The sequence below is a fragment of the Nymphaea colorata genome, chromosome 12, assembly GCF_008831285.2.
Source record: "Nymphaea colorata isolate Beijing-Zhang1983 chromosome 12, ASM883128v2, whole genome shotgun sequence".
NCBI lineage: Eukaryota > Viridiplantae > Streptophyta > Magnoliopsida > Nymphaeales > Nymphaeaceae > Nymphaea > Nymphaea colorata.
In genome coordinates this window covers 6993430-7020201 of record NC_045149.1, presented here as the reverse complement: position 1 = coordinate 7020201, position 26772 = coordinate 6993430, and the positions used below count along the sequence as shown (strand labels likewise).

The window sequence follows — 26772 nt, the reverse complement described above, 5'->3', positions numbered from 1 at the left end:
CAATTACCCACACAGACCAACACAAACTGTTTAGGGCTTTCACTCTTTTTATGTCGGTGCCATTGTACCGTATATGGGAAAATTCAAAATTTTTTTTAAGGATTTAAAATTTGATTGACTCCCACAATACTAATTGCTGCCTTCCTATGATTGTGATCGAGAATTCCTTACAGTTAAAAAACAAGTCTTGTTCACTTTTAACTCACGGTTTACAGCTTACTGGCGCTACACATTCAATAAAATTGAGTTTGTGAGTCGAAAAATTCTGTTAAAACATGCTCAGTTCATTATTTTCTACCTATTTCTATGTTCTTACCTCTATCTCATTGTATCGGAAACAAATTGGAATAACCAAGGGTTAATGGATTTGTAATAGCAATAGGAGATGAGTATGTGAACAGAAATACGGGACGAATATGAAAATAAAGTCTTTATCAGACTTGTCACAATCTTACAGAACCAGCAACAATGCAAGGCGATGTCTGACACAACTTTAATGATAGCGGCTGTTTGCAACCTCAAGAGAAATACTGCACATATCTAAGGACTGATTCGAACTGGAAAAATCCTCCAAACCTAAAAAATGCTTAACAAATAAACATCGTAAGGATTTCCACTCAACATAGAATGTTAGTTTTTGTTTGCCTAGTTCCAGCACCGAACACCAAGGTTTACACTTGCTTTGATTCTCTGAATTTTCAAAAAAAGTGCATAACATGCACAATCTAATAACATTCACCATGATATCCACCAAAGAAATAATACACACACAATCCAGATCATGTCATGGATTGTGTAGTTTCCAAAAATTACTCGCTCATGATAACATATACTTCTATATACAGGGTAAGAAAAAAAATCAAATCATGTTGCGGCCTATTATTATTCAGCCCATATAATAAATGATGCAATATACATGAAAATGTATCACTAAACTAGACTGGAGGCTGTTGGCTATTGCAGCACCATTCGATCGAGTGAAGTGATAATCCGTGAAAAAAATAAATTGTACCTGACATGCCGGCAAGTTTCCTGTACAGATGGCATAATGGACCATCCTCCTGCAGAAAACGGGTGTATGGCCAACCTATTGATTTCTAGGCATCAAAATAGCCAGCCGCAATACATCTTTCTGACAAAGCTTCACTGGATTCTTAAACAGGGAGATCCTTGCTTGTTCCGGTGGACTAAGAACAACACGTGCAATGCTGTACGAATCACCATTCTGCACTGCAAAAAGCCACTCGTTTGCTGACATCTCAAACCAATCTTTTTTAGGAGAGCTAGTAGTTTTAACTTCAATATATTGTACAGAGTCATCCTCCTCAGTGATCATAATATCGTAGGGCAGACCTGTTTCCACATCTTCATTGACCCATTTTATTGCAGAATAGCCATGCTTCTCCGTGAAGTACTTAAATGCAATTAGTTCACCAATCCTTCCTGTTCTATGAGTATGCTCAACACTTGGATTTCCAGTCTGAAGCTGATCTCTGTCATTAAATGTTGAGGAACCAGTGTCTAAATGTAAAGTAGTATCTCCAATCAGTAACTCAGTTGAATGGAAAGCTTGTTTCTTCTTCTGCTCACCTTTTGGAGCCTCCATCTCCAGCAAACCTTCAGTATGATGTACATTTTTTGATGTTGATGCAGCATACGCAGTTGAGGAGTCATACTCTGCCAGTAAATTATCAATCTGAATTGTCAGTTTCTCTTCCAGTGTATCTGCTTGATATGGCCTACTTGTATCAGGCTCACCATGTTCATGTGTGCGTCTAAAGCTTGGACATGTTCTCCAATCTGTAGGGGGCCAATGCAAACTGATTCCAGGCTTCAACAGCTTGTGTTTTGAAATTGAAGAGGCTTCAACAGTGGGCGGCAAAGTTAATGATGGAATTGAAGTATTCAGGACCTGCGATGATGAAGGATAATCTAGAACCCAGGCCTGCTCATCATCAGGAATTTTTGGAACCATCTGACTGTTGACAACAAATAACTCAATCTGCTCCTCAGTACTTCCACATTCAGCCATGCTTGTGACCATGTGGAGAAAATTTGCAAGGTGCAAATCTGAAGAACCACCAAAGAAAAGGCGAGAAAGCTCCAAGAATATGGAGTGATAATCTGCAGCCTTGGTTACGTACAATATGTTCCCCTGAAATGTGTTTTTCAATATAAGTGAATAGTAGCAATAGAAAACTTTCAACATGCATAAAGGAAAGAAATAACAAATGAAAAAAGACTAGGAGAATTCGCCAGTATCATTTCAGAACTGGAAGATGACCAACATAGTAAAATCTAGTCCTTGCAGCAAAACATCCCAAATGTGGGGACTTGGGAATACATCTATCATATTCTGAAGTAGATGTACCATATATAGACCCAATCATTGATGTTGCATATCAATGTTTAGCCTTCTTGGGTGCCAAATAAAGCAAGTTACAGTATGAGTTGGAATCTGCCAAGCTGAATGTTGGGGCCAATTATGGACATTACATGCAGTTCAACACATAAAGTTGTAAACCATACAGAAAACTTGAATCAACCAGGCAAGTGCGAGGTTGTTATGGTTCCAACTTTCATACTATCAAGCAGGTTGGTAATAGACTCAGGCTGATGATCCACATTATGTGGATGCTGCAGACAATACATAACCAAGAAGATTAATAATGCTAAAAATTAAAAGTTATGCATAACAGCATATGTGTGTAACACATGCATTTGTTTCCTGATAAAAGCTCTCACCCCCTAAAAGAAAAGCTGGAAATATACACACATACAGTTCATCCACCATCAGCATGTAAAAATGGAGACATTAGAACTCCAAATTTTTGCAGCAAAATTGGAGCGCTACCTAAAACACACTTAACCAATAACAACAAACAAATTTATTGTTACAAAATAAACACCATCAAAATCAATGCTCCGACAACAGTAGGAAAATACGTGATAGTTGTTCTTGTGCTTATGAAGGGCAGTAAAATGTCTACAGCTCAATAACAAGCTGACAAGGTATGCGACTATGTCAGTGAAACCCCTGCAACAGACTTTTCCTGTGCAACCAACCAGTCAATAAGAAAAAAGGCAATGGACAATAAAAATTAATGGTTTCAATTGGATGACAGTACTATATCTTAAAAATAGCAATATCAGAAAAAACTTTCAACAACATAGATACAAAGAATCAGCCAACAAAAAGAAAATTGTATAGTAGAGCAAATGTGAAAAAATAAAAACAAGTACAACAAACTCCATACCTGCAAAAGACAGCTGCATTCAAATCTCTTTTTTGAAGTATTTTCACATCCTTTCAGAACACGCCTATAAAACAAACTTTCAACTGTGATAACCCTTAGATGACTTGGACTGTGGAACTCTGATTTTTTTAGTGAACTATATGTTTCACGATGAAATCTGTATAGATAACGTTGTGCATATGGAAGAAGCCAAGAAATAAGTGGGAACTTTCCTTCACCCTCTATCAAACCATAGAATACTGCTTCACGAGAAACTATCTGCCAAATGGACCAAGTGCAAGATTCAGGGAAAAAACACGGTAAATGTAAGAAGTGAAATTGCTCCACCAGTAACATAATTTTGCAATAATACTAGAATAAGATTATAGATATACCTCTGATAGGGCGGGAATACCAACAGCTTGCATGAAAGCTGCAAGCTTTTCAGGCACTAATTTATTTTCTTCATTATTTGTGAGGCCAAAATACAAAAAATATATATTATTGTCGTTAAATTGCTGCTTCAAGTCCTCATCATCACACCAGCAGATAAACCCAAAATCTGGGTGGAGGGAAACCCATTTGTCCTGCACTGTAGGAAGCACGGTATTTTCAGATCTAGAAAGACATTCTTTCAATTGAGAAATTTCTGTGGGCCCCACCAATCCGAACTTGATGTCATCAGCCCATTTCTGAAGAACACGTAAAACCTGATAACATAGAAACAAAATTAAGTGCCTATTATAAAGCTGCACAACGTGTACCAGCAGAAAAATGGATTGGCATGGCCAGAATGGAACTTACACATGCAGCTGCCTGTGAAGGTAATGCACAACTTGATAATTTTCTAAGAATCTTCACATAATCACCAAATTTGGGTGTTTCAGTTACAAGACACTGTTTTACAAAGAAGTCATGAAGATGAGGGTATACATGACATAAGCTCAAGCAGGAAGCATATTTTGAGCGACCTATCAAAGCATTTTCAAAGTTTAACTCCCTTATTAGGTCCATAGCACCAGCCGGATCTTGCCAACATAACTCTTGAGGAGACAAAAAGGCACCAGCTATGACCTCATCATTGTTGGAGGAACTAGTAAGTGGAACGAAAACAAAGGGACCTGATAACAGCTCCAGTTCTGCCATATTCCCCCTAGAGATCTCATTCCAAATAAATGAATAGAACTTTGACATTTGTCCAACGCTGGCAATAACAAAATCACAACTTCTTAGTTCTATTAAAAAAACAAAATGCAATGCAGACGATTTTAATTGAGTTTCCTATACATAAATTGCCAAGAAAGAGGGAAAATCCTGAAAAAAAGTTAGGTACATAACAATAAGGCAAATACAGGACAAATATGTCATTGAAACATCTTACACAAAGCCAAAGCTATAATCCAAGTAGAAGTAGATAATGCATCAAGTTGATCATACGAACCAAAAGGGTGAAAGATACTAGTCCCAAAATGGAAAGTAGACTAGATGATGATAGTACCTGGTGCAACGTCAGAGAATCAAAGACAATGTGTACCAACTTTTGGAACAACTTTGGAGCAACATTAGTGAATTACGTTAGCTGAATTTCACATGTAAGATTTTCAAACAAAACGATCTCCATATATACTTCTGTGCTATATGTGTCCAACTGTTTGTATTTTGTAGCTCTTTCAGGTGCCAGACTGAAACAGGCCACAAACTGAAATCTGCCTGTCTGAACATTCATATAAAAATTGGGTCTACTTTTACACCTGGTATTAAATTCATAGACCAATTCTCAGACCTAGGTCCAACATATAAAGACAAGTGTTCCTCAAGGAAGGACTTAACTGTAACATCCCACGGTTGGGAATGGCCTCATATCTAAAGTTTTTGAAGAGAATAACCCAGTCACAAATATCGTTTTTGGTGAGGTTTTTCTAGGATATAATACGGCAATCTTCAAAAAAATGGAAAAAATATTAAAAGCTTCCTAAAAATTAGGGAATAATAAAATAATAAAATAAAGAGAATATATATAATAATTAAAATAATATATAGTAAAAATAAATAACCGTAATAAGTTACAACTTATGAAATATGAATAAGTAGCCAAACATATATAATATTATAAGCTCATAAGCCTTATGCAGAACCGAATAAAAAACCCAGACAAAAAACAATGTCAATAAGATTGCAAAAAAAATAAAAATGAAGCAAGAAGCAGTCCAATGAGAACCAAAAAAAAACTAGGCAGAAAACAACGTCAATAACTACGACACACGGACACGGCAAAATGGGCCAAGTACCCGTGTCGACACTCCGACACGCGGATCCCGACACTCCGACATGGCAGGAGACGTTCTGGATCGGGTCTGGGTCAGACCCGATCCGAACCACTTTTCTAACCCTACATTCTTTAACCCTAAATTTCTTTTTGCGTCCTGTTTCACGCTCAACCTTTGCGACGGCTGCTACTGCTTGTAACCGGCGACAGCAATGGCGGGCGACGAGATCCGGCGATCCACGGTGACGTCCAGTGGTGTCCAGCAGCAGACAGGTAAGTGGTTTGCCGATTTCTCGATTTGGGGATTATGTTGTTTTGTGTTACTCGTGGACTCCAAGGGAGCGTTCCTCGTCCTAAGGCAGCGGAGAGAGGGAGGGACATGTTTTTAATTTAATGTTTTCCCTTATTTTATCATATTTAATTTTTTAGAATATAAAATTCAATGTGTCTACGTATCCAAAAATTTTGAAAATTGCCGCGTCCGCGTACCCGTACTCGTAACGTACCCGCACCCATGTAACATAGGATAGGTCAATAAGAGAATAAAACAATTAAAAATCAAACAACAAGCACCATCCATAAGAGGACAACATGTTTTGCTACTTTCTCCTATCAAAATGAGTCAAAAAAGGTTAAAATACCTGTTATGGCAGAACAAGGAGCAAAACAGACTGAGAAAACTGCAAATGGTGTGGAAAGCCAGAAGAAAAAAAATAAAAAATATGAGGAGCAACAGCATAAGATGTTCGTCAGCAAATATCCAACAGAGGCAAAAGCCCCCAAACCTGTCGAGCTTTTAGTCTTCCCCAAATCCAAAACCCTAGAAAGCTCATCCTCCCAAAACTGAGAATAAAGTCATAAACCATGCCCAAAGAACTCAACTTGACTTCAGCCTTAGGCGGTGAAGTCAACCTTTTTGCTAGCATATTTTTCTCTTTTTGCCATTATAATATTCAAATATTATACTTGACGCCCCCGAACCAAAATTGAACATTTTGCGCCTTTTTATTTTTACCCTTTTTTTAAGTAACCTGTAAGACTCATCATACTGGAAAAATCATTCAAATCCTAAAAGGTATGAATGCATTTTGTCTTCTCACAACAACAAAAACAAAACAAACAACATGGGGAACTGACTGCCACACAACACATTTCTAGCTTGCATTCTTGACCTAATATGCTAACTTCTTAAACAACATCAGTTTTTTTCCTCTTAAGTTCCAAGGTTAGTAGGATTTTTTCAACGAGCCCTCTAGTCATGCAAAAGTAAGCCTCTCACAAGGGCTACAAGATGTTCACAGGATCAAGAAAACATTAGTCATATTTTCCAGACAAATGTAAACAGGGAAAAAGATTCACACTTCTCTAGAACTTTGCTAAACTAGTGCATGGACCCTCACATGCTCATATTCCATACAGCTCTCACACATATGGAACAGAGAATAACAAGGAGATGTATTTCGCTTCAGCATTTTGAATAGTTCATAACTTCATATTAATTCACAGACTACGACTGAAGTCAGTTTTACATATTTCCTAAACTTAGGCACTCCATCTACTCTCATCCAATTTAAGAATTATGACCCAACCTTAAAGTAAGCTCGTCAACTTGCAGCAAATAACAAGTGCTACAGTTTTGTTCATCAAGGTAACGCTTTGTAAATAATTAAATTCATGAACATAAGAATGACCTTATATCCCTTGTCCCCCTCAGGATTCTATCTTTTAGATGCACTGTAGAACTCATTTAAAAGGCAAAGCTGACTGAAGTTTCAAGAATGTTATGGACTGAGCATTTATTTACCGAACAAAACACACAAACTAAAGGAACTGGAGAAGATAAATGAATAAGCATTGAAGAACAACGCTACAATATGTATTAGAGGAGTTTGATGACAAAGAACCTTATACTCAATCAATCATATTCAAGACAACATGTGCAGCATCTTCATCATGTTTTAATGTTTCAAACATTGTTGTCTGTTATTCAAAATTTACATTTGGATATGACAATTTAATTTGCTTATACAACTGACAGATAAGTAGATATAACTATTCTATGATTAATATTTTTAGTAAAACGATTTAAATAAATATTCTTTATTAGTTAAGATTTGAGAAGCTTTCAGTTCAAAACTTTTTTCCAGAAAAAACAGAAGAAAAATTCATTATCTAGCTGCTGCATTCGGTTTTCAGAGGCTTCAAACCTACATACCCAATTTCACCGATACTACGACTTTGAGTTGAAAACCTTATACATATTTCCCTTTGGGTAGCCTGGTCATGCTCTTATACAAATCAGACAATATATGCCTATATGATATCAATGTGAAGCTCTAAGAATACTATGAAATGAAAAGCATTTCCCTAGAATGAAACGAACACCATAAGCAAGATGTGAATTCCATCAGACATACGTAAAAGAAAAATATTCCCGATACAGGAAGCTACCTTCAAGTGATTAATGATTAATCTCATTAGTCAAGCAAAATAAAACATATGAAGGATGTTGTGCCAACTGCCACCAAAAAGATCAAGAGAAAAAGAAAAAAAAGGAACAAATATCAACAGGACATTGATACCTGGCAATGAAATGCTTAGATGCCTGCCAAGAATGAAGCATCATCAGAGCATCACGAATTGTAACTTGAATCTTGAATCCAAGTGCGTTCATAAGTCCTCTGTTATTCACCTGATCAACATGAAAAAGCGACATGATCAGAATGTGAAAAAGAAGCATCTGTAGAGACTTTATCTACACCATTAATCAATTTCTTCTTCAGATCATTGTCCAATATTCTTCCTGGCCTTCACTGGAAAGAATTTCCACGGGTATTAATTGGAAATTTTGTTTTCTCTGAGAGTATCTTAGGAATTACAAATTAAAAAATAATACAAAAATAATAAAAGGTATGAACCTTAATGGCAAAGAAATATTTCAAATTTCCTTATAAGAGACTAATAAAATTTCAAAGAGTTATTAAAATGATAAAAAAAACAAGAAAGAGTTTAAAATAGAGTAAAAATATGCTCTTTACAAGGACTCACAAAAAACTTCTCCAAATAGTCCTATTTTCATCTGGTAATTTTCAAATGTCACAATAAATTCCATTTGTTGTGATATCATCCTGATATTTTGAGAATATCACTTGTATTTATGAAAAAACTCCAGACATCGCTGTTGTCAACATCTGAAATTTAACCAATCAAAAACGAATTGGAACTATAAACAGGCTCAGTTGATCATATCTTCGAAATAAACACATATTAGAAGTAACTCAACTCTATTTTAAACGAAGATTGCTTGGATCAACTCATACAAGGGTTTATATGACAAAATAAGTGACCTACCTGTGGAACAGCATATGGTGCATGTGCTCCAAAAATAGATTGGACAGCTTCACAATTGTAAAACATATTAGCAGGAAAATGGAGTTCTTTATCCAAGCTAGATGCTATCCACCTAAATTGATGTATGCTTTTGAGGAAACAGGATTTGGTTTGTATTTTCTCAGCAACTGAATTGGAAGCACAGTAGCCTGACACTTGTGCTCCAAAGATGTCATCCCAAAGCATATCTAAAGTAGACAAAAGATACATACACTTTTCCCGATCTTTTTTTGAGGACAAGGCAGACAATAAGTCCCACAACTCAGGACATTCCCAATCTTCAACATTTATCGCTACCATATCCAGGTTTGCTGACCATTTTGAATTACTTGAATTCCCACATGCATGCTTGATTTGCACAAAATCAGTTATACCCAACTGCTCAAAGAACTCCCTCCATTTTTCAACTCCAAGTGAAAGAGATTGAATGCCAGAATGATTCAAATATATGCAGTCCACTTCATTCCATTTAAGATCCAAGTCTCCAATCAATTTTGACATGTCAACAGGATTTTTGAACTCTTTCCCAAAGTGCACTGGTTCCAAAAGAGGGCATTTAAAACCATTGTTTGTTAAAACAACAGCTTCCTTCTGCAGTTTTGCTATTATGTCAGTTCTTTCAACCTTGCAACTGCTGCATGATTGCATATGGTGCATTATAAATACCAAGTATTCGACCATCAATTCCTTCTCCTTGCCCAGTACCCCACCACCAGAAATTGTGGGCAAGATATGTGTCCAAACCAATTCATGTGCTGACATTCGTTGGACTCCAATTTTGAGAAGCATCTGTACAAGGATAGAGAGCTGCGATTCTTTAGTGTCAGAATTTCTAATTCTTTCGGTAAAAAGGGCAGGATTCACAGTACGAAGCTTGGCATACAGAGTGGGGAAACATTTGGAAAGCTGATCATCTTCATGACCACTAAATAGCATGTCACAAGGTAACCAAATTGGACCTTCAGAAAGTGAACTGCATGAACCATCTGAGAGTGGAAGGAATGGCATTCTTTTAAGGTCATTGATATAGTGAGGTTCTTTTCGACTGTTGAAAGCAATTTGGAAGTCAGAAGAACATACTAATAGGGAGTCATGCAAAATGCACAACCATGAAACTAACCAATTCAGACCCAATAATTTCACTTCATCTTTGGTGCATACAGATCTCATTATATCAATAAGGATGCTGGGTCCGTAACTTTGGACACCAAGTGCCTCTGAAAGTGGATCTGAAAGAACAATGTCCTTGTGCAAATAACCAAGCCCAAGATGGTCATGCAACAGCTTATCAGGCAAAAGTAGCCGAACCTCATCATTCCAGCCCTTTAGCACTCGACAAGGAGGAACCCATTCAACATCCTGTGTATCTAAAAGAAGGCAGTTTGACATGCGTAATCTTGAAATAATGAATTGAGGAAGATTGGAGAAAAAACCATGAACTTCGCCCATCAGTGGAACAAATGCCATATACACTGATACAGCTTTTGCTGGATTGTCCTTAAAGCAAGGAAGATCACAAAAGGATCTTTCTGAAATAAGGAATAAGCCTGGGAATTCTGATAGCAACCACTGATTCCAAGCACTATTTCCGTCCACTTCCTCTCTAGAAGATGGCAGCACAAAGTCACCCTGAAGAATGAATTTTAAGCCATATGTTCTAAGAGGGAGAAAAGCAAAAACAGGTTGCTGAATTAGTTGTGGCACATACTCTCCATTACTAGATTCTTTCAGGGTAAAAGCTAGTGCAATCTCAGTTGTTTGTACACCAGGACGGATACTGTTCGCCTTCAGCTTCGATTGGACAACCAACCAAGTCATCTTCTCATCTCCATGAGTAACAGTAACAAGGCCATTACCAACTCTCTCTCTTCTGAACACTATAAGTGAATCATTTATCATGTTCTTCAGTTTTATACATTGGAGGCGATGAAGAAAAAGCAACAGAGAAGGATGGAGATCCGAAAACATTGACAAAATCGCTCTCATAGCAGCAGCTTCTTGAAATGCTGGCTTGAAAGGAAGCACAATGCAAGTATTCCAGGAAGCATCATCTGCTTGATTATCAGCAGATACAAGCATTCCAACCAGGTTGACATCACAAGGAGGAATAGCTGTTGGTAGTACAAAACCTATCTGGCCTTCACTTATATCAAACTTGACATGATATCCATTTGAATGAATCTCAGGAGCATCTGTAACCTGCAAATATCAGATCATAGCACATCAAAGAAAACTATAACAAGCTTAAATATTCAACAGCTGGAAAAAGAAGTAGCAAACGAACCAACAGCTGCATGCTTTCACTGTCACATAATCCAATTGATCTCTTTGATGATTGATCATATAGTAATAGCCAAAGGACACTAGTGATGCTTATAACATCAACCTGTCTCTGAGTAACAATCAAGTACCTTTAACAACAAAGGAAACATAATTGAGAAAAAGCCTTCTTACCCACCCGAAACACAGATTTGAAGCCAATACCCTTATGACCAATGTATCCAGTAGCAGATCCTTTCTTGGTTGAGTTTCCAACATCACAAAGTGCTCTGATATTCTCAGCCGTAAAACCTTCCTCATTGTTCAGTACAACAATTCCGTTGGGCTGAAGAATAAAAGCAAGTGCAGCATCCACGTCTTTGGAGTATATGTTATCATCAGCATTTTGAACCTGTATAAATTTTAAAAAAAAAATCTCAACAGCTCTAGTGCAAAACAAGACAGCAAGATAAACCATAAATTCCATGGAGTATTGCCTTCATGAAAACATTAAAGAAAGAATTACAGAAAAATCAGTTATCAGCAAATAATATTTAATATTTTACCAGTTCAAGTATAAAATGTGAATCCTGTGAATACAAGTCCCTTGAGAGGCAACATAGAGCTCGGCCGAGACGGGCATGCTGCTTTTTCAGCAAGCTAGCCTCTGCACAAGCGAGACTCGAATCTAGTCCAAACTCTTCCCTTCGAATGGATTCTATGACATAATAGGCATCTTCTTCATTAGCTGACTTTGAGGAAAGAATTAGATCATGACCATGTTTCACAATGCAATCTGCACTCATATCCTTTCCATTGTCCAGATTACAAGCTCCAGTATGAGATTCATCCTCATCGGCAAATGGAAATCCCTTAGATACAGCTCCATTAAATCTTTCACATGCATGATCTGCACTATGAGCAGGATCCTTGAAGTATCTATTAGTATGACAATCAGAGGAAACAGCATGATGTTCTGAAGTGGTGAACGCATGGTAATGACTAATCCAGTCTATTATTCCAAGTGAAAGGCCAAGGTCGTGAAGCATCATAAACTGATCAACTTGTAAGCACTCATCTAAAATGACTGAATAAGCATCTGGAATTGTGGAACGCAAACCAGAAAGGAAGACCTCACCAGCACAAGCACGAAATTCAGATGGCAGATAAAATAGGAAATCCAGAATAAACCTAGCAACCAGAGTAACTCCTTCATCTAATTTATTTATATTTTCAGTTAAAGCATGTTTTAGTTTAACTTTTGAATGACTTCCTTCAAACGTGAAAGAGCTGTAACTGGAAGTCTCATAGATACTTGACCCTGGAGAAGGCTTACCAAGAACAGAGAACTTGTACTTGCAATTAACTTCCTGGAGATCTTTGGCATTCTTTAGTATTACTTCAATTGCATGGCATGCATGGCACTTCAAAAGGGACACCGGTGCATGATGCATCCCCCCATACAAAGCCAAAATGGACAAAAAACTAACTGCTGTTTTGAAGGAGGAAGCATGAATTGCAGCTTCAAGGAACTGATCGACAGTGGCTGAATGATCAATCCGGATAACCTTCCCATCTTTTGTCACTAGACAGAGCAAATCTTTATTGTAGCACTCACTTGACAGCCATTCCAATAAAGGTCCTAGGGAAGGAGCATATAGGATGTCCCAGTGAGACCAAGCAAGAAGATCTGAGAACATGGGTGCTTTAAGTAAGCACTCGATAGCATCTTTTCCAGAAGCTGCTCCATGAGAGCCCACCTTCTGTTTAAATTCTCCAACCATACCATCTGGGTCGGGTGCAAGACCATTTCTAGGAACCAAAGAATCAACAAGGTATGATGAACTTTCCAATAGTGCAGCAGAATATACAACATTTCTAGAAGCATGAAGTTTCTTCTGTTTCAAAAGATCTACGAACTCATCTGAATTGTTTCCCATTACCTGCAAACTCATTGAAGGAAATTGTTTCTTAAGAAGGATGGAGACGCTTCCCGTGGTCAAAATATTGCTGCTATTTACATCAGCCATGGTCTGAGAAATAAATTCTGACAACTGTTCATTATTCATAGAAACTGAAATAGGATTCCTTTTATGTTCCCCTCCAAGAAGGTGATTACAAAATTCAGATGAAAATGAAGGCATATACTTGTCTAAGAATTCAATAAATTCACCATAGCCTAAAAGAGCAAATTTTTCAACAGAAAATTTTTTTGCGATCCATGTCTCACACCCCAGAATCCCTCTCAAAGATATTAATTTCTTTTCTGAAGCATCAGTCCTTTCTCCTTGCATGTATCTATCAAAACTAAAGTACTCAATGATCATTTTACATATGTCATCAGCACAAACACCTGAAATCCAATGAGAAACAGTTATATACAAAAATTTTATAAAAAAACACACATGGCCATAACATATAATCACACAGACGATCCAAGACACTCAGCATGGATAGTCAACAAGGGATGTTTAACCAACTTAATTCACCGTAGCCTAAAACCTAAGTAAGGAAATTTCATGCTGTGGATTAAGATTAGAAGGTAATCAATAGTGTATTCTCTCCTGCAGCTCCTGGTAAGCGGCAAGATATTTAGCCACTGATAGATGAGCAAACAGGACACTGATGCTGGGCAATGTTGCGCATCCATTTCCGCCCTGAGCATAAGAAACATGTAAAGGCTAGGACTGGTAGATAGGGTAGGGCAAACAAAGCTAGGTCTAGAGTTCAAACAGGAATAGCAAGTGGGACAAAGAGAATAAAGAGAACTCTGCTAGACTACGTCCAGAGCATTGGATCCACCAACATATTCTGCACATACAGTTAAAGTTGAATTATATGCAATGCAGATGATGTCATGAATGTCAGACCGTAGTTAGGATTTTGATCCTATATTCCATACTTGCATCTTCCTATCACTGCCTCATTAATCATAATATATTCAATTTATTTATTTAGAGTCTAATGTTAATTTTTTATTAATTATTGAAGAATAATGTTGTTCGAGAATCTGCATTTAAAAAAGACATCCATGTTTTATCGTTTTAAATGATAAACATGAATATTTATGTCATAGCATGAGACTGGTTACAAACACTCAGTCCACAGACCTCACTTGGTGGATCAATTTAAGCCTTTTATGTTCGTGGCGGCCGAAAGGTCAATACTGGGTCTGCATGCCCTCGCTATAAGGATGAAGGAATAGACAAACTTCCTAAGCTAAGGAGCGAGCTAGCCTACATCAATGGCAATTGAAACAAGACATGGTAAACAAGCACCACTCTTATCCAAGAATTCAACATATCCAAGAAGCAAGAGTACTTCTCTCATCATCAAAAGGAATATGGTATATGGTTTAAGACTGGGCAGGCTGAGTACCTGTCAGGCACTTGAGTACCCGAGCACAAAGCAAGTTAGCTCAGGCTTCCCATGTTCCTGAGGCAAAGATGGAAAGTTTATGCCATTGCGCACAGTCGCTTCTGTCTATGGGCCTGTAGTTTCTCTCTCCCTCTTTCTCATTGAAGTCTCACGACATTATGATTATGTTATGTTGAATTGATGAATGTTCATTGCTACAGGCCTATATTTATGTGTGATATGCATTTTCCATAGAACACTTCTCCTGATTTTCCCAGATTTTTTTTTATTTTCATTGAACTAAGAAAAATACGTTTACAATATGACAAGACACAGTGTACCTATTGGCTCAAACAAATACGCACTTCACAACATTGACCATAGTCCACCTTTATGTGCACATTTGCTTTTCAAGTTGCATAAAGTATATGGTAATATAGAGAACTTGCCCTTTTCAAACATTAACTTTGTAGAAAAGCAAAAACAATGCAAACATGAAACATGTCACCAGGTCTGCATGACTGGATGTGTTCATTTCTTCTTAATGGGAACAGATATTTTCTGGCCTGGAGATGGACTTGCAACAATCCTTCTCAATTCACATAAAAAGAAGAGATGGACTTACTAATTTCATGTGATTTAAAGTGATCACTTCCGCTCGATGGCACCTCACACTTAGCAGAAGGTTCCACCTCTATGGCTTCAATGGACCGAGTGCTTCTTTCTTTGGTAAGTCCATTGACATCAATAACTTGGAATGAATCATATAAACTATCCCACATTCCTCGCTTCATCGAAGTCACCTACAAGATCAACACAAACCCATTTTCAACTTCTACCATCCTTTGGTCAGCCAAGGTGATGGGAGGCAATTCCACATGCTTGTATGCCTTAGACGAAGAAGCACAGAAAATAAAACTTGATTGCAAGGGAAATCACAAGTACCCATATGGCACAATAAATTGTTGCTAAAGATGGAGAATTAGCCAAACAAGATACCAAAAAAGTCAAAGGATCAGAAAATAAAAGGAAAATAAAGATCATCAAAAGCTGAAATTTACTACCTGAGTCACATGGGTATGGGCAGGATATGTGTACGGGAACAAAGATGTGGGTAGGGTAGGGGTATGGCGATTTAGAAAATTTGGGTACAGGGATACAACAAACTGTACATATCAATATACACATTATATATAATAATCCACAAAAATTATCAAAACTAAAGAAAAATGAGAGGAAATATAGCATGTTGGTGGAAGAGAAATATAAAAGAAGGGAAAAATCAAAAGTAAAGAAAAAATTAAGTTCAGAATATAATTTTATATGTAAAATGCAGCCATACCCACGTACCTGTGTCGCCATACCCACGTATCGACACCGGTACATGGGCAAATCACACTTACTTGTCTGACTTAGTTTACACTTATACTACAATTGAAAAATGAACAATTAGAGATACAAGATAATGACTCAGTAGGACTGAACCCATTCTTATTGGTCGAAACTCCTAGAAACTCATCCACAATTACAGTTACAAAAATATGATGTTGCTATTAATCGTATGTTTGTATGAAAGGAGGGAGGAGGAAGCGAGAGAGAGAGAAGAGAGACCCAGGCTCCACTAAATATTTAGTGGGAAATTTTCAAAACATGCCTTAACATTTTAGAGATGATTGATAGCACGCTTAAGGTTTCAACATTGTTAAGAAGTCACCTAAAGGTTTGTAACCTAATCAGAATCAATTTCTGTAAGCTCAACCTTGAGCACTTTAAACCTAAAGTGAATTGAACAAATTGACAAAAATATCCTTAAATTAAGTTTTTATCATTGTTCACTATTGGGTTCTCAAATTCCTCATTACTCATCTCTTCAACTTTTGCAATATATTAGGTATGCTACAGCTCTTGCTTCATCGTCTTCTCATTTACTATTAACAGTTAAAGAAAAAAGAAAAAAGGCCAATCATCTGTTCCTCTCATGGAAACGTAAAGTGTTTTGTATTTTGTGCTTTATGGGCAAATGGATATTTTTACCACCACAACGGTCCAGCAAAAATGACCAAAGAACACTCTGTTTATTTAACCATGGGAAAAATTGGAGAATCTAACAATAGCAAAATCTTAAGTGTGTTTTTATAACAGTCAGCGCTCCAAGTGCATTTTTGAATTTTAATTTTTAACAGATTTATTTTATTCATTGCCATCAAAACAGAATCTAAAGAGAGTTGACTAGTTAGTATTCATATAAATACGTCTATATACATGTACTTTTTAATATTCTCAACATAATTTTTCTCCCTAAAAATGTTTGAATTAATCGCCTTAATGTTGCATGTTCTGGAAAACATAATCGACATCTAGACCTATGGTACTAACCTTCAATATAAAGCCCAAAGTTTGCTTCACAAAATCTACAAATGACTACATAAGCAATTGTGACTAGATCACTTCATGAACAAGACAGCAATAAGCAGACATCTGGTCACCACCCATTTTACTTTGCTAATTTGTTTAATTACAAGTGCTTCGTCTGATTGTCTGTGTAGTCCCACCTGTCCAAATTCTAGCCAGAGAAAATGTGTGGCCTAAGTGGATGGGTGGGACACAAATAAGTGATGAGCGTCTACGTGGACGGCCGATACACAAATAAGTGATGAGCAACCTTAATTGATGGCAACCCAAGCAGGCTTACCGCAACATTTAGCAAGCCAAGCCCAGGATACGAGGAAAATAGCCTCCTGATCTTTCTGTGTTCACTTTGGCTAGATGATAACTTGTAGAAGAGCAGCATATTATTGAAAACCTGAAAAGAGGAAAAAGCAATTTGCTGAATGTAGGAATGTAAAAAACAAATTGACAAAGTTGGAAAAAAAAAAGAATGTATAGCAGCATATTATTGAAAACCTCAAAAGAGGAAAAAGCAATTTGCTGAATATAGGAAAGTAAAAAACAAAAAAAAACACAAATTGACAAAATTGGAGAAAAAGAGAATATATAGTTGCACAAATCTAAGCCATTTCAATTGCAGGATCCCAACCAAAGAAAATGAGATTCCAGCAAGCACTAAAGTGTGAGACAAAAAGCAAAATGCTCCCACACACTGAAAAACACAAAGAGAATAAATAACACATAATATGAATCTCATACATACCCCAAAAGGCATCATAACCTTCAATAATCAAGTCAAATTAGCAACCGGATAAACAAGATAAAGTGGTTAATGTAATACCGTTTAGGATCATGACAATGAAGACAAATGTCTCGTCCTAGTCCAACTATTTAGTCACTCTGCTGTGCTCTAAGACTCCAGTTTCACTCATTCCGTACAGTATCCATCATGTGTATATTAGCGAAGGATAACTGCTGCCTGACAATACTGAAGAATACAGCAACCATTTCCAACAATTATCAAGGAATTTTGACAACAATCATTAAAATTGTGAACTAAAGGCATTGTCACAAAATCTCGTCCTCGAGAAAATATCAGCAAGGTTTTTCTCAGGTATTTTTTGGCAAAGTTATTTTTCTCAAAAAAATTGGGAAAAAATGTAGGCAGATTTTAAAAATAAAAATCGTTAAACTGAGAAAAAAATAAAATAAATGAAAAACTAATAAAAACAAAAAAAATCATCAATAAATAGCAAAAAATCACGAGATATTCATTTTTGTGAGATTTTGAAAATGAACACCTCGTAAGATTTTCTTGATATTTTCATTTTATTTGTTTTTCTCATAAATATTGGGAAATTTTCGAAAATCTCGTGACAACTGTGACAGTTAAAGCCTAGCATATGAAAGACATGTGAAATATTGGCCAGCATGAAGGTCCTTGAAAGTCGGCAACCAAATATAAAAAGTTCCCACCACATGAAAATTATATTAGCCTGTTTGAAGCACACTTCTTCAAAAGTCAAAGTGAACCAAAAGCAAGCCCTTGAGTAAAAGTGTCAGCCATTCAATATGCATCAACTGCTAGACTGATCCTCATCCATTAAGCATTAGCCTTTCCCACTGCATCTATTTCCCCTTCCTCAAATAGGATTCACATCAGATACACCGTTTAGACTACCAGAGTCCAGAACACTGCTTAGGAACATCAGCAAAGAAGAACATAAAATAAACCCCCCACACAGACATATAATCCACAACGTTTCATCTGTTCCTCTCATAAGAGACAGGGTTTATAGTCGAGTGTAGACATATAACACTTCATTTAGATATAAGCTATACCAAATCTGACTAATTGAAGTTCTTTTATCAATGGACCAGGATGTGGATTTGGAGTCTTAAGGAATCTTAGTTCTATCAAGACCAAATCGTGCTGTAAATTGATAGTCAGTACTCAGATTCAAATCTGACTGGTTGCATCACTTTTCCAGCTCTTGAATCTAAAAACCATTAGACGAACGGTCCTCATGTATTTCACAACATTCCTCAGGTATAAAATATGACTTTTGCCTTATCAGATTATGCACTGCACTTAATAATCTTCCAGAAAATTGTTGGACCTATTACTTTCTTTATGCTCAATATTTCTGTCTAAATGTATAATGTTCTTACTAGCGTTCCAGATCCACCAATCTATTGGTTTTCTGGATATGTAACAACATCTGTTCTAGCATTAAGTAGGATATATGTAGTTCCCATTTTCATACACGGATTACTAACCATAACATGAGATCCAGCAATACATCCAAATCTGAAGCCAGAGGTAACTCCAATTTTTTTTTTTTTTGACAAACGCAACAAGATTGGGTACCATACTTGAAATGACGTACCAAATATAAATAAACGAATTCTGATCGGTTGAAGATTTCAGCTATATCTGAACCATTTTCATTCCTATTTACAAAAGCAAGCAGTGGCACTGGGAAGCAGAATACAATTCAATGTGCAAGAAAATAACAAAAACAGAGCAAAAGATAAAAAATCTAGTATTCCAGGTCTAGTAAGTGTTAATCAGTTCCGCTGCCCCAATTTTCTCCTATACAAAAAGGGATTCGCACTTTATTGAGTTCAACATGATTTCTGATCCTTTGAACCATTTATGAATTATCCTCACTTTTGTGACTTATGTTCTTTAATTTTATGATACACTAAAAGTCATATCTACATATTAATTTGATACATAAATCATCTTAAACACAATAGATGTAAAACTTGATGCCTCAACCAAAATAAATGCATAAAATTATAGGGCATTCATGTTGGAAAAAAGGCAGCCATAGTTTGCCTACCCCTCTCTGTTCTTCATGCCTGAAGAAAATGTGCCTTGGCCTATGTCACATGGGTACAGATATGGTGGCCAGTACGGGTGCTCGTATGGGTAAGGCTGCAAATTACTTTCAAAAAATTTGGGTGCAAGACACATAAAAAATACAAAAATGTATCAAAAAGTTACAAAAATTAAGTCTGCCATGTCCAAGCAGTGGCCCATACCAGCACTAGTGTTGTGTATCGCATTGACGTGTATTTCTACCTTTTAGAAGTGTCTGTGTTACATAGGCCTTGAATGATTATCCTGAATGCTGATAAAAGACAAACAGAACCAACGTTTAAAAAATCACTCAAGCCAACAAAGTGAATCGGTGCTCAACCTGGTGAAGGAAATAGAAAAAATGGCAATTGACAAGACTTGGCTGAGTAATCCGAGTTTCATCCCAGTCAGCCCAGTTTTAGTCAGCCTAATCACAGGTTGGTTTAATCAAGTCATTCATGTATACAACATAAGTGTGCATATTAGACATAAAATACAAAGAATTTTTGCTGTTTTGATATGTTTTTTTAAAAGGGAAGTGATTGAGGGTGACTTGGGTAAATATGGCATCCCACACACACATAGGTAACTATGTATACATGTTTGTGCCCATGCCTGAGTATATACACTCAACCAAAGATTCAAGTAGACATAAAAGATGCATATTCATATACTAACAATGTGGATCTAGTAAATATATATTGCCAGAAATTGTATTCCACGTGAACATATACATTATACGTATATATCATATATCAATGTCGAGATGAACTAAACACACTACCATATACATATGAAAAATATTCTTGATGTGAAAAATGCAGTTGTAAGTACAAGTCAATTCACCCTTAATAAAGTCCCCAGTCTCTGAGTTTTAAAACCTTCAAGAGAACAAAGCAGCATCAGGAAAAGGATTCTTATTTACATCTGATATGCAAATCATATAGTTGCAAACAGAAAAGATGCATAAACAGAAGAAATCAAACACAAGGAACAATTCTCTAGAACAAGTATGCTCGGCAAACCTCTAAAGTGGACTGCTCTCTACAAGACTCTTTCCAGGTAGTGATGAACTTTTGAAGAGATTTATCTGTGAGATCGAAAATATCCTGTTCATCTGGTACTTTGCAGGCCATAAAATTATTAGGGTCTTCATCTTTCTTCTGGAGAATTTTCACCCCAGATGCCTTAACAATTTTGTCAGTTCGCACTTTGAAGTCAGATACAACTGCATCGGCTTTACCCTTTTCAGACGTCTTCTTTTTGGAATAAGAATTATTGACACCACCATCACATTTTCTCTTCTTACCGGAGAATTTTCCATTTTTCAGACTGTCATCATTTGAACCATGATTTCCAGCATTCAGTCCAAGCCGTGTCCTCTCCTCTTCTGCTGATGGATAAGGGCAGCTACTTTTAGTTCCAGATGATTTTACCTCAACTCCACATGAATAATTATTTTCATCACTGTCATCATCTTCAACATCATCACTGGAGTTGTCTGAGCTAGAAGAAACAAATCTTATATGTTTTGGCTTAAAATCCTTATTGATAGAGGAAAATGACATGATACGCTCAGACATGGCATTGAATCGTTTGTCAAGTTTTTGTTTCTGTGACTGAGTATATTTGGAAGGTGGTCTTGCCTTATCAACATTGTGGGCTCGTGCATCAAAGTCATGTTTTAATGTCTGAAGGAATTTCTCATATGCAGTTCTTTCACTCTTCCTTGCTTCTTTAATCAAAGAAATATACAACCTGTAAGCACACAAAGACAGCAAATTATTGGAGCAACTAACACATTAACAAACCACTGAATAACAGAAGAAGGAAAACTAAAACCACCTTAACCAAAATCAATGCTGTCAATAACCATATAATTGGAGAATAGCTTCACAAACAGTATATATGGTATCTCCAGGCTCTAGATAAGTAGTTATGCAAAACAAGGAACCACATGCCTGAGAATTATCGTGTTCCCATTAACAATAATAGATATTCATAATCATGCTCTTATCTTGCTACATTTCCTCTCAACTATGTAATGGCATGATGCCAATTTTGCAAAATAGAAAGTGAGAAGTCAAAATCAGCAACTGTCCTCCTTATGAGTAACATACAAAATGAACAATCTGCAGAAAGACAAACTTGTTCATTTACATGCAATGAGCTCAACAAATAACTCATGAAATTGACAATTTTGTACTTTCTACTTATCTAACGTATTAGAAAGCACATCCTGCTACTTATAAGTTACAAGTTTATTAGGGTGTTATTCAAGTAGAATGAATTACTAAGAAGGGGTTGCCTTCCTGAAAATGTGATAAAAGAACAGTATGAAATAACATATAAAATTGTGGTTTACAAACAAGAATGGACATGGCAAGAAAATGTGTTGAATAACCAATAGAAATCAGCACCATCCAGTACTATATGTGCTCTAAGAAGCATCCCAGAGATGTGGACAATATAACCTAAAATCTCATGTATTAAGGCTGTAGCAAATCCTGAATACAATATAAGATGAAGGTTCTACATCTGCGTGCATGCATTGTCATTTCCATCATCATCAGATTTCTTTTACCATTCTACATGTTGTCCCTCTATTTACACCTCTAAAACTAATAATCCATCCTCTGATGAAGTATTATGCATACTTGGCCCTGTTTGGACTAGCTTTAGAATCAAAACACCAGTCATTAGACATTAGATTGCATTTGAACGTTGTTTGGTTGACATCTGAGAAAAGCCTGGTTTTGGTTTACCTTTAAACTTTAAAGCCCAGTTTCTGAAAGTTAGCAGAGCAACTGAGCAAGTTGATCTGTTAATATATATCCTTCATCACTCCATTAGAATATAACTATGGAGGTGAGATGATGAGCAAATTCAAGTCACTCCCAGCCAAAATCCAGTTAGCAATGGCAGCATTTTATCTTTTTTGGTCCACCTTTTGCTTCTATGCCTCAATCATGTCCACATGTTTAAGGTGTTCAACTTTCCTCCTTCACTTACAATTGCAAAATCAAATGGAACCAAGAAAACAAGCGGTGTCCATTTTGTTTTTGTACTGTTGCTCCATTAGTTATCAATCACTCTCTCTCTCTCTATCTTAATATAATATACACATATGTATTTATGTGTATATATCTGTGTGTCTGTTGTTGTATACATATATATATATATATATATACATACATACATACATACATACATACATATGCATGCAAGCAGAGACACATGCATGCGCACACACAGAGTTACATACATGCCAATAAATGAGTATGTGTTCATGTAGGGTGTCTGTATGCAAGAAATGTATGTTTAATTGTTACATGCAGACAAATAGAAAGCTTGGCCAGACACATGCAATGCAATGGGTTATCTAATTAGTTAGTGAAACCGGTATGAAGCTTCAACCAAAAGGAAAGCTTAAGTTCACAAACCAAATCAGAACTTAATTCTCCAAAGTGCATTCCAAATTCCCATGACATAACATTGCAAATAATGTTGATGATACTGTAGACTGTAAAAAATTATAAACAGCAAAGGACAAGAAATCCCAACATCTTGGAACACTTCAGAAGAGGTAATCTTCTCACAATGTGCTCAATATAAGCCCAAAAAGCTGATAGTTTCACAAATTCAACCATATAAAGCATACCAGGGAGGAAATACATACCCCAGACCATGGATCCGTATACATAGCTTTTCTGGTGTACTAATCGAAAATTTCCCCATCATGAATTCCAAAAATTTATTGATGGGGATATCTTTTTCTTTACAAGTAATTATGAATTCAGAAAGGTAATAAATTATCTGGTCGCTTGAAATCTTGAAAATTTCTTTCGTATCTGAAGGAACTGAAAAGTAATGTTTAATGAGTGGTTGACGAAGCAATGAACCCATCCCAAGTTCTTCAAATTTCCCCACACCTTCTCTCTTGCAAATTTCAACGTCCAGATCATGCAGACTAACTATTCTCCTCACCGCAACAAAGCAATGTATAAATGCATTGACCTACACTCAATGAAAATATGAGATTTAACAACTTATACAACATATAAAACAAGAAGGGAAAAACACACGCCATAAGAAGCTCCCTAGGAGAGCAGCACACCCACTGTCACATCAGATTTCACAATAAAATCACATGCACATGCAGACACATGGACAAAACTATACTTTCTCTCAAGCGTGAGAATATATACACATTTACATGCACAAATGTTATTGTCATGCATTTTTACAAAATGTAGATATTTGTGCACAGATGAATTCACATCTTTTTTGCATAACTACTTCATCTAGTCAAATATTCGTTTGTTAGAGTTTTTTAGATTACTATTACCAAATGAGGCATGTTAGTTATTTATTGATATTAACTTTTCAATTTATTTGCTAATACATAGTATATTGTTCAGATTTTCCAAGACTACTAACCTTCTATATAGCTGTTCAAGTAACCTAATTTTGTATTGTTCTATGCTGTTAAATGCCTGTATGCTCAGTTTTATTCAGTGTGACTACTAGATGTTTGAAAAATATCGGTAATATAATATGCATAGATTTTTCTGTTCTATGATTCTACCTATGATCAAGGTGTATGTGTCCAATGAACAAATTCACCAACCTATATTGCTTCTATTTCTAGATTGATCTGTTGTGTCATGTGTGATAAACTGTTGGACCATTTGCTAGATTTTTAAACTCGCTGGATTTGGCATGCATGTCATATGACTATATGGCATCGACAGCAAGTTATAACATTTTACCATGCTCTTATTTGTTCTGGACTGCCTAGAGCTACTAGCCCCTAGGTGAAGTCCTGATGCTTTTTCGTGTGTAAGGCGACCAAAACTGTCAAAGTCAAAATGCCCAAACACTCACAGCCAAAGAATAAATTATTGCTAAATTTACAGATTCATGATGCAACTCTTAAAAAGACATGACCAACTTGGCTAGAGCGTCTACATGTATCTCCAATTCTGTATGAATCTATGAACAGGATAAGCAACTAAACATCAAATGTGAGAGAGAGGGAGAGAGATTTGCACCATGTTTTGATTCAATCAATTGATCATATAGTTGTGAAGGCATTAAATATGTGATCTACACAGTTATACAAGTAAAAGACATGTTTTGGTTCAGGTGACCACCTGAACCTACAACTTTTAAGAACTTGATTAAACAATCACTTTTTGTACCCTTTCTTTCAACTAATACGGACGTTGGCTTGTAAAAGTACTATTCAAGTTGCAAATAGGAAATGATGGGCGTATCTAGGGAACCAGGTTGACAACGAAAGGACGCCCCCAATATGCCACATATAAAAACATACATGGACAAGTGAATGTTGAGTCGTTGACAGAACCATGGTTGTGTTTTTCATCAAACCTGCACGCATGTCTGCATGTTATCAGAAACACAGACACAACATTCTATTGTATATCAACCTCAAACTGTGGGCCTGGAGACGTGCATAAAATGCAGACACAATCAGGTTCAGGCGCACGCAACAGTCTTTTTGACAGAAAGATGCACACAATTAAAGTTGCACAGCGAGTTAATCTACTTGAACTTCGTCCCAGCTTAATTTGTGTGCGCAACCAACCAAGCTTAAGCAGTAACTCAAGTCTGTACTACTCATTGAGCCCAATCATCTGCAGTTCTTCAACAAAACCATTATTTATTTTCTATCATCCTTTCTCCATGAAAGCAATTCCTGTTCCTTCTTAGCTTTTACTTGCCTAAATCCACCGACTTACTCATTTCAGAGCATATCCTTCTCAATTCTTCCAGCACATTCAACGAACTTATAAGCAAGAGGTACGCAATGCATTTAAATTCAGCAGCCATGAGAAGACCAATACCACAACCCTTCAACAGACCAACCTCTAGAACAACTTAATATGGTAGCCATCAACGCATTCATCTCCACGTCCACCTATTTTAAAACCATTGAGACAGCATACACAACGTGAAACGAAGAACACCATGGGAATAACCCATCGGCAACAGGACGCCACAGACACCAACACCGCGGACAAACTTCAGCCACCATGTCTTGGCCCCGGCACTTTCAAGCATTAACGCCACCTACTGAATCCCGGTAATTTCTAACGCATGATAGAGGATAAGCAACGCAGAGAATGACAAGGGCGACAAATAAACAAAATTCAGATGCGTAAACAACAACTTAAGGACTTACCTTCGACTCCAACGACATGATCTTCCTTAACGTTGGAATTTCCTGAAAATGAAACCCAAGCGATTCGAGAGAGTCGGCGCTGAGCCTAAGAAGTGCAGCCTGCGTGATTTTCCAAGTAGATACGCACTCCCCGGCAGCCAGGACCTCCTGCTGAGCCTCCTGGACCGCACGGTCAATTGCATCAAGAACCTCCTTGCTCTTAGCTCTATGGTTAGAATTAGGAAAGCGAAGGCCAGGGGTACCACCGGGACAGGACGGAGGAACGCCGCCAGCAGATGTTGGCGAGGGACGAAAAGACGCGCCAACAGCATCCGTGGGGCTAAAACTAGAATTAGGATTTCCGAAGAACTGAGAGGAACCAACAGGCCCCACCACCCCGACTGGTAAAGGGAGGCCATTGGGGGTGGTGGCTGTGGAGCCGAAGGGAGGCTGCGGAACGGCGAAGGTTCTGGAAGGGATAATGAAGTTAGGGTTTCCGGAAGTCGAGTACAAGAGAGTGTTGTGAAGCAGGGTCTCTATGCCTGGTGGTTGCGACGGCAATAAGCTTGGTGGTTGCAGCGGCGCCGGTATGTACGGTAGTTGTGGTGGCGGTCCGGCAGTTCTCGGCCGCGAGAAGCCTCGACGGTCGGCCATGAGAGAGAGGCGCGAAGTTCTGCCGCCTTTTGAAAGGAGGGAAAACTTTAACGTTATTTCACGTCTCGGTGAGACGGTTTACGCCACACTCTCTTAGCCGAAGGCCGATAATTAAAGGCATCTCAGCGAGACGATTCGGTTGGGAACTTTCGTTGTTAACGATCCG

The 26772-nt window shown here is 37.2% G+C and overlaps 1 protein-coding gene across 3 annotated transcripts; it reads right to left on the bottom strand.

Moving 5' to 3' along the window:
* Positions 1–481: 481 nt before the first annotated feature.
* LOC116265495 (protein NO VEIN) lies at positions 482–26610 on the bottom strand. Of its 3 annotated transcripts, XM_031646118.2 has the most exons (13): positions 25974–26610; positions 23445–23782; positions 20791–21523; positions 17201–17311; positions 15134–15311; positions 11718–13504; positions 11351–11563; positions 8854–11091; positions 8085–8194; positions 4041–4440; positions 3632–3946; positions 3258–3515; positions 482–2155 (listed from the first exon to the last, which is right to left on the bottom strand). In XM_031646118.2, the coding sequence occupies exons 1-13, from the start codon at positions 26604–26606 to the stop codon at positions 1088–1090; spliced, it is 8382 nt and encodes a 2793-aa protein (XP_031501978.1). In that variant the 5' UTR covers positions 26607–26610; the 3' UTR covers positions 482–1087. The 3 variants fall into 3 exon arrangements, 2 of the variants coding, with proteins under 2 accessions (XP_031501978.1, XP_031501979.1); XM_031646119.2 differs by lacking the exon at positions 23445–23782 and having other exon boundaries at positions 25974–26086; XR_004175079.2 differs by lacking the exon at positions 482–2155 and having other exon boundaries at positions 3376–3515; positions 3632–3828.
* Positions 26611–26772: the final 162 nt, after the last annotated feature.